The sequence below is a fragment of the Ammospiza nelsoni genome, chromosome 21 (assembly GCF_027579445.1).
Source record: "Ammospiza nelsoni isolate bAmmNel1 chromosome 21, bAmmNel1.pri, whole genome shotgun sequence".
Taxonomy (NCBI): Eukaryota; Metazoa; Chordata; class Aves; order Passeriformes; family Passerellidae; genus Ammospiza; species Ammospiza nelsoni.
Window position 1 is genome coordinate 7,792,466 of NC_080653.1, and position 9,333 is coordinate 7,801,798.

Consider the following 9,333-nt stretch of genomic DNA (forward strand, 5'->3'; position numbering starts at 1 on the left):
TGCCGGGCCCCGGCGGCGGCGCGGGGCGGGGCGCGGCGGGGCGGGGCGGCCCCGCACCGGGGCGGGCACTGCCGGCTCTGCGCGCGCCGCCCGCCGCGCCGGGCGCGGCTCCGCTCGGCACCGAGGGGAACGGAGCGGGGCGGAGGAGCGGACCTGCCCACCCGAGAACCGCGCTGAACCCGCAGCCCGGCTGTAACACCGTGCGGAGCGGCGCCCGCAGCCGGTACCGGCGCAACAGCCCCCGCACACCCATGAAGCGGGGTGACCCCGCACACCGCCCCCCGCAGTCACACACGCGGTGTGTGCACACCCCCGGTGTGACACGGTGACACTCCCCGCACGCATACACCCCCGATCCTCACACACACTCACACGTTGTGAGCTCGCACTGTGCACACACGCAGCCCCGTGCAGCGCACAATGCACACACGCACTCGTGGGGGTCTCCTTTTGGGAGGAATCCCATCAGGAACAGCACTGGATCCACACAGGGAGGGCTCCAGGCTGCCGGCTGGAGCAGGGTGATGGGTGCCTGCTGGCCCCAGTGCAGGGAATACAAAGCCGGCCGTGGCAGAGCTGCCTGAGGAGCCGTTCTGCAGCTTCTCCCGCAGCACCTGTCCCCAGCGAGGGCTGACTGCGGGACTGACTGTGGAACAGTGGCTGCTCTGCCCAGGAAACAGCCCAGGTTAACAATGAGCATCTCCCAGCACACCCAGCAGCGAGAGTGGCACAGTCTTTGTTACTACTGGTGTCCAGCTTTGGGACGTCACACTGGGGCTGGTCACATACAGTGAGAATCCTGGGACAGATGGTTTCAGGATAAGCCCTGCCATGTCAGTGCTGGGACAACCTCCCTTCCTATAGGGTGTGGGAGCAACTGGGCCCAGGGAAGCTGGAGTGGGGCTTTGGGAACAGGGAACCCAGAGAGAGGCATCCACAAGCTCTTTCCAAAAGCACTTTTCAGGCAGTGCTCAATTTCTGATTGGGAAGCTCAGAGAGATGACAGGGACAGTCCCCTGCCCAAGGGGACTCTCTCCAAACCCCTGCTGCCATCCTGGCTGAGTCGTGTGGTCCTGGCTCACCTACCATCAGGCTGTGAACCGCTCTTGGGACACACCTGTCTGGGTGTCACAAGCCCCACTCCCTCGCAGTGGCAAAGCTGGCTGTGATTTCCAGCCCACAGCCTGTGCCCAGGACACAGCCCCACAGCAGCAGCAACAGAGCAGGACACACAGGGCATGGCAGAGCAGGCTGGCAGCTGAGCAAGGAGCCCTGTGCTGGGCATGCAGTGGTGGAGGAGATGCAGCCCTTGCAGGGCGGAGGACGGCGGCAGTGAGCACAGCCGCCTGCTTTTGTCACACTGTCCTTTGTCCCAGGCACGTGGCACCAAGTGCGGGGAGCCGCAGCCATCCAGACAGCAGGGATGGGGTCGAGTGATCTGGAAGGGCAGCAGAGCCTGTCTGAGCTTTCAGGAGGGTTTTCCAGCTGGGGTGGTGAAGGGGACACACTGTGTGGCTGCAGCTCTGCCCAGCACAGCACAGGCGGGTGAACAGCCAGTCACAGCCTGTGCAGCTCCTTCTTCCTTATCACACTGGGCAGGTGGTGATGGGCTGGTGCCGGTTGGAACCGCTGAGCTGTGGGACAGCACGGGGTCCCCAGTGCCACACAGCTCTGCCACCCTCAGCCACCCACTGGGGCCACTCTCCTGCTGCATCCCCAGAGCTAAACACCCTGTGTTTTCCAGCAAACTGACCAGCTGTTCCTGTACACATGATCCCATCTGGCTTTGTCAGAAACGGGTTGGGTTGCCCCCAGCAGCTCTCCCTGGCAGAGGGTTCCCCAGGCACCAGCAAATCCCACATCCAAGGAAATTCTCTGTGTTGCCCAGGGTTTTCTGTGCAGAAGGAAGACAGAGCTCTGGTGCCAGTGGCATTTTGCATGCCCCTGGCAGGCACATATGGCTGGCCAGGGCAAGGGCCGGGAGCCGGGCTGGGAGGGGAAGCATCTGTTTTGCAGCACCGCGGGGTTCCCTAAATAGGTCACTGCATTTTTATAGTCTCTTGGATCTAGAAAAACCAGTTGTTCTGGACAACCTGTGGACCCGCCAGCATCACTGGCTCCCCAGGCACTTGCTGCTGTGTTCCCAGATCCTTGGGGAGGGGGGGTAGAACGACACCTGCTTCACCAGCAGGGTGAGGGGTTGGGGGGTCCACAGCAGCCTGAGCCATACTGGGGTCCTGTTATCTGCTGGCCATGACCTGAGTGGGCTGTGCAGGCTGTTTCCCCCCACCTTTCCCCTGGCTCGGGGTGGCTGCCAGCTCCAGGCTTTGCCCTGGGGTGGTTTCCAGTTTTCCCGGTGCGAGGGGAGGCAGGTGCCCGCTCGGGGTGCAGTGGGCTGTGCAGTGCCACACACACCCACGCACAGCCGCATGCGCCGGCCGTGTCCCATCCTGCTCGGGCTGAGCTCTCCCTCTAGTGGCACCAGGCTCCTGGCAAAGCCTCCGCGCTCTGGGGTGGCCGCAGCCGTGACCGGGGCATGTCCGAGGGGCTGGAGCGAGCGGGAGGGCGAGCTCCGAGCTGACCTTCCCCCTCAGCCGGGATGCTCCCAGCAGGTGCACAGGGAGTGCGCTGGGTGGGCTCTGCAGGAGCATCCCACCGCCAGCCCCATTTTGGCACCTTGCGGAGCACAGGTGGTCATATCCTTTTCCATTCCCTGGTCCAAATTTGCTGGGATGTGCTGGTACTGTCAGCTGGCGCGCCAGGCCTTGGTGGTGCAGCCCCACGGCTCCGTGTCACAGTGACACCGATCCCATCCCTATCCCCATCCTGCAGCAGCCAGCGAGGGGAAGAACCCCACAAATCCCATCTCCCCCGTCAGGGCAATGCCCTGCCCGCAGCAGGGCTCCCCCGGACCCCGCTGAGCCCCAGCAGGCCCGTCTGGGCCGGTGCCACCCCGCCGCGCGTCCCCGCAGGGTCCCCCGGGCCGGGCGCCAGGCCCTGCCGCAGGCAGCGCTGACGGGGCGCTTTGTTTTGTGCGGCCGCGCCTGCCCAGCGGGGAGACAAAAGGGGCAGTCAGACGCGGGCGAGCATTGTGCTGGCAGCCATGCGCTGAGGCAGCAGCCCGAGCCGCCACGCTCGCCTCGTGACCCCCGACGGCCCGGGCTGTGCCCGCCGTGGTGCCCCGGGGCCTGCAGTGTCCGCCCCATGGCGGCCCCGCTTGAGGAGGGGGCTGTGGGGCTCGTGGCTGGGGTGACCGCAGGGCTGAGCCTCCCCAAGGCCATGGCAGGTGTTCTGGGTGTGGGGTTGTGGTGGTGGCAGCGCTGTGGGGAGCGTTGGGGCTCGGTGTGGTTGTGGGGACATGTCTGCCAGGGCCATGCCAGTTCTCACCTCCAGCCTTCCTCATCCGTGATGGGAGGAGGGTGTCCATGCCAACACGGTGATGGGGAACGCGCCTTGGGTGGTGAAGCGAGGTGACAGTGCCTGGTAGACACCGTGCTGAGCCCACCACCCGCAGGGTCTCACGGGGAGGTGTCCCCGCCGTCCCCACGGTGCCAGCTGGCGCCAGGGCCAGGCCAGCCCCCAGGCTCACCCTGTGACGGCGCGGTGCATTGCCCCTGGAAAATGCCAGCGCGGTCAAATCGTTGAGTCATTTGTGCCCAAGATTATCTGTTCAAACAGCCGCCCCGATTATTTTTTTTTTTTATTATCAAATTTTTTTTCTTTTTCCCTAAGAATGTGGCTCAGACCATGGGGATGAGCAGCTGAAATCTCCTGGGATCAGCAGGACAATGCCAGAGCAAGCATTGTGCTGACGGCTCTGCAAACGCTGGCACCGGTTCCCGGCCAGCAGTACCCTATAAAAGCTGAGCCGCTGAAGTAGGCAAACATTACATGGGCGAAGCAGCAGTAACCGCCTGAGCTAGGTGAGTCCTGGACCGATGCGCACCTCTCCCACCTCACCCCTCTGCTGCCAGCCCGCTGGGTAGGCACCCTTCCTCCTGCCTGGTGGCAAAAGACACCCAGAGGGACTGTCGCTGTTTTCCGTGGCATAAGATAGGCTCACACATCCCTGCTGGCAGCTGGGGGGGCTGAGAGCCCCTCTACAAGCAGGGCACCCCACTGCCAGCACCCACCGGCATGGTTGGCATCTCCCACCATTAGCCAGGGCTGTGGGAGCCCACCGTGCCTCCCAGGGGACACCAGGCAGGGAGAGGGGACCAGGCAGGTCTGTTGGACACTGCCAGGCACAGGGCAGCCCGTGCCCACTGAAGCCCCCTGCTCTCAGGGGTGTTTTTCTTAGTAGTAGTCTGACCCTGGGGAAGGAGAAAGGGGGATTGGGCACTATGCCCTGGTGGGAGTGCAGGCTCCGTGCCATGGCAGGGAGGAGGGAAGGGGCACTGCAGCAGTGAGAAGGGAGCACTTTGCTTTGGATGTGTCCTCCCTGCTGTGTCCTGTTCCCCATCCTGGGGCTGGCAAGAGGGTGTCCCTGCAGCTGGTGTGGCTTGTCCCCAGCAGTGGGGCAGTTGTCCTTGAACAGGTGCTGTGGGTGGTGGGCACAGAACTGTCCCCAGCCTCACGAGGGAAGGATGCACAGGGACATGATGCAGTAAAAACGGCTTTTCCTTCCTTCTCCAGACACCGATCCAGCAGCAGCAAAGATGGCTCAGACAAACCCTCTGCCTGTTCCCATGGGCCCGTGGAAGGTATGTCCTCACAGTCCCTGTATTTCACCTTTATGTGTGCAGGTAGGGAACAGGGAGAAAGGCAAAGCCCATCCTCTGGGCCCAGGAAAGCTGCACAGGGAGCAGAAAGGCAGGGATGAGCACAGGAAACAGGCACCCCTGGGAAAGTGCCTCCTGCCTGCTGAAATATCTCCTGGGTGTTTTTCATAAGGCTCTTCACAGCACCCCGGGCCAGCTGTGCCCTGCTCTTACCCACCATCCCTTGACAGGCAGTTACAGAGTCCCCAAAAGCCACCGGCTGTAGTTCACCCTCCCCTGTCCATGCAGACAGTGGGTACTGTGGAGCAAGGTGGGGAGCAGCCCCACGGGGTCTGGCAATAGCCCCACGGCCCCTGGTCGAGGAGAGAGCCGAGAGGGAGAGGAGAAATACGTGCACAAGTGAGGACCATCCCGTGCACAAGTGAGGAGCATCCCGTGCACAAATAAGGAGCCTCCTGTCGAAGCCTGGAGCTGTCGCGGGAGAGGAAAACATCAGCAGCCCCCCAGGGAGGTGCCCCTCGCCCTTTCCCCCGTTAACCCTCTTTGCCCTAGAGCGTTCGGAGCAGAGGCCGGGAGAACCGCCAGCCACAGCCCTGCCACCCGCCCGTCCCAGAACGGCTCCGCTCCTCTCTCCGGACGGCAGCGCTGCCCCGGGAACTGATCTCCGCAGGGGTGAGCAGGAGAGCGGAGCGGGGCCCGGCCTGCGGCTGCCCCGGCACCAAGGCAGGGCGTGGCGGGGCCGGCAGTGCAGGGACGCGGAGCGTGCGGGGCTGTCCCGGCCCACAGGGTGCCCCTGCAGCCTCCGCTGGCTCTCCCCCTGACGGAGCCACCCTCCGTCCGTCTCCAAGAGGCGCTGAATTGCCCGGGGCCACTGCTGGGCAGTTTCCAACTCGGCAGCTCGCTCTCCGTTCCAGATCACCGTGTACGACCAAGAAAACTTCCAGGGCAAGAGGATGGAGTTCACCTCGGCCTGCCCGAACATCATGGAATGCGGCTTCGACAACATCCGCTCCCTGAAGGTGGAATGCGGCGCGTGAGTACCCGGCTGCCAGGGGAGGGGATGCTTTCCCAAGCAGGGACAGGGGTGCCCAAGCGTGGAGTGGGACCAGCTGTCCCCGCTCTGCTTGGCTGGAGACAAGCACCACAGCCAAGGGAAGCCAGGCATGGGGGATCCTAGGATAGAGCAGCCCGTCCTGGGCAGCACTGATACAGAGAGAGGGCCTGGGGACAGTGGCAACACCTTTGGCATCACCAAAAACTGCCTCCTGCAGGGCTGGACCAGTCAGGTTTGGAGCAGGGCTGCTGCCCCAGGATGCAGAGAGAATCAGTGCTCAGTGGCCTGGCTTAGCCTGATCCCCGTCCTGAAGCACCAGCCCTAAAGAAACACCCAGCCCTGCTCTGCCCTGTGCTTTCCCTGCCACTGCACAGCTTCCTAGACCAGGGCAGAACCTTCCCGCAGCTTCTCCAGTGCTGAGAGGGGCAGGGAGCAGAGCTGGGCTTCTCCCTGCGCACGGGAATCCTCCCTGGCACAGGCAGGGCACCTCCGAGCAGCTCGGAGGGGCGGAGTGCCGGGAGCGGTCCCGCGGTGCGCATCCCCGCGGGGCGGGAGCAGACGAGACAGATTTGTGCTGCTATCTTTAGGACGTGTAATGCTAATGGGATTACAGCAGCGTGCGTGCTCACGCTGTAATCAGCTCCCTGCTCCAGTTGATGTGCTCCTAATCAGGCTGTTCACCTTGCACAGGGTGGGCTGGCTGCAGGACATGGCTGTGAGGCTCAGTTTAGGTCAGTGGCAGGAAACCCTCGACCCCCTCAGCACCCTTTGTACCCCATCAGCTGGGGATCCATGCACTGCACAGCCCGTGCCATTCACCTTCCAACCCCCAGCCTGCTCTGCCTGTGGCTCTGTCCCCAGTCTCCTCAAGGGGACATCCCCACCCTGGGGACAGGCAGGTGCTGTGTGGGCAGCACCAGGGCTTGCAAAATGTGTCCTGCAGGGTGGAGGCATCCCAGTCACTTCTCCTTGGTTGTTTTCAGCAAGAGGGGGAGGCAGAAAGGGGAAAGGCCATAGGTCCCTGCTCTCTGCTCAGAGCCAGATGGGCCCTGCCTGCTGTGGGCATCAGGAATTCAGGTCTTTCCAGCAGTGTCAGTTGTAATTGGGAAACAAGTAAGAAATGAGGCCTTTGGGAGGAAGGGCAGCTGGGGCATTCTGAAGCGATTCTGGTCTGCATAAATTATGACAGAGGAGCCAGGAGGAAGAGCCACCTGTGCAGGATGGACCCCAGGATCCCCCCATCTCCCACTGCAGTCAGGGATGCCCTGTGGGTGCCTCTGCAGCACCAGAGGCAGTTTCACCCTCCCTCGGTTCTCTGCCCACATCCAGCACCGCTTCCTCTCCTCCCAACCTGTGGGCAGAGGCCAGACCCCAACCTCCCCCTTGCACCTACATCCTGCCCGTAATGCCAGCTCCCAGCAGGATGCCCCAAGCTGCTGCAGGAAGCCCTGGCAGCCCTGGCTCTGTTTTTGCAGCTGGGTCGGTTACGAGCACACCGGCTTCTGCGGGCAGCAGTTCATCCTGGAGAGGGGAGAGTACCCGCGCTGGGACGCCTGGAGCGGCAGCAACGCCTACCACATCGAGCGCCTGATGTCCTTCCGCCCCGTCTGCTCCGCTGTGAGTGTCCCACCCGGCTCTGAGCCCCTGAAAACGGCCCAGGCCACGCCAGGGAGGTTAGGAAGGGAAAACACACGGGCAGGCTCAGCGCTTCATCCCCCAGTCCCAGCAGGGTTTGCTCTTTCTGTCCTGTTTTTAAAGCTTTGGAGGGAGTTTCTGGGCTAGCTGTACATGACCAGAGTAGGGGACAGCCTGCCTGAGACAGCAGCTGTGGCATAGCTGACACCTCCCCGCCACCCAGAAAACTCCAACCAGCCAGGGTCTGAACACCTCCCTGTCCAGGAACCCTCTGAGTAACGCCATAGGGAGTGACAGCCCTGCCATTCCCACCCACACTGGGGAGGGAGCAGCACCTCCCCCTCACCCCTGCTCTCCCCCACAGAATCACAAGGAATCCAAGATCACCATTTTTGAGAAAGACAACTTCATCGGCCGCCAGTGGGAGATTGCTGATGACTACCCCTCGCTGCAGGCCATGGGCTGGGCCAACAACGAAGTGGGCTCCATGAAGATCCAGTGTGGCGCGTAAGTGACAACAGCAGCAGGGACAAGCTGCCATCACTGTGCCACCACGGCGGGAAGGGGACACCCTGTAACCCCCCCTGCTTACCTCTTTGTCCTTTTCTTCCAGCTGGGTGTGCTACCAGTATCCCGGGTACCGTGGCTACCAGTACGTCCTGGAGTTTGACCACCACGGTGGAGACTACAAGCACTGGAGAGAGTGGGGTTCACACGCCCAGACCTCCCAGATCCAATCCATCAGGCGTGTCCAGCAGTAGCTCCTCACTTCCCAGTACATCTCTGCAAAGGTTTCGAAAGCTCACCGGCTCCCTCTTGGTGCTAATACTCCCCTCCCGAAATAACCACCCCCTCTCGTACTGCCACTGCTTATGGAACAACACTCCCAAAACGGTACCGACTGCCACAATTGCCAATAAATGTGACTGAAAGAAAAAGATAAATCAGCTTGGTGTGTGTTTGCTGGGGTGTGTTTGGGATTGAGGTTGCACATTCCCATCACAGGAGCAGGGACCAGAGTCTTTCCTATTTATTTTGAGCTGGGCTGAAGTGAGGTGGGGCTCACACTGAGGGAGGTTCAGACCCCCACTGCTGCACAGACACCCTTGTTTATTTCCCTCCCTGCCCTCTGCTTCCCCTGACAAAGTAAAGGACACCTGGATCCACCCCACCTATGTACACACAGCTCCTGGGTTCTACGGCCAGCACAGCCAGGCCTTTAGGATCCAAACCCAGGCTGCTCCTTGAAAACGCAAAAAAGAAAGTCACACTGACACCCACAAACTTTAAAATTTTTATTCAACAATTTACATCACTTATTGTCTGTCTTAACGTATTCGATCTACACAAATTTATTTTTTTTTCCTGATAAAATAATAAAATTTGGATAAATTTTGAAGACCTGTTGGTGCAGAATAAACAAAATTTCAGGTAAGGTTTTTTTTTTTTCTTTTTGTTTTTTTAAACATTTAGTGTGAAGTATGACATCATTGGTAAAGATACATCATGCCATTACAGCTCATGGACATTACCTATCCTTACAGTCCGTGACATCACCCACACCAGCGCAAGGGGCTGCGCCAGACACAGCTACAGCAGGTTTTACACTAAACTCCTCTAGCCACCCTCTCACCACTGGGAAAACGCTTTTCCAGCTGGGCACACCGAGTGCATTCATCTAATCAGAAATTACCGGGGAGGGGAGAAGGAAACAAAGACTACCTTGACTGATCCGTGTGGTCGCACTCTACAACATGGACGCCAAAGAGGGGCTGCCCCTCTCCGCAGGTCAGAGGTAATTCAGCTCCTGAGCAGGTAGAGCACAACCCCTCGCAGAGATTTGAATACAAACCAGGAACGAAATGAGAACTTATCGACGGGGAAGGGGGACAGGAGAGGAGACAGACCCTGCCCGGCTCTGCC

The 9,333-nt window shown here is 60.9% G+C and overlaps 1 protein-coding gene across 1 annotated transcript; it reads left to right on the forward strand.

Annotated features, from left to right (window-relative positions):
- Positions 1 to 3,891: 3,891 nt before the first annotated feature.
- CRYBA1 (crystallin beta A1) lies at positions 3,892 to 8,171 on the forward strand. The gene is given in 8 exon segments (XM_059486820.1): positions 3,892 to 3,909; positions 3,911 to 3,923; positions 4,636 to 4,703; positions 5,274 to 5,393; positions 5,636 to 5,754; positions 7,251 to 7,392; positions 7,775 to 7,917; positions 8,024 to 8,171. Coding segments are annotated over 8 exon segments (771 nt in total).
- Positions 8,172 to 9,333: the final 1,162 nt, after the last annotated feature.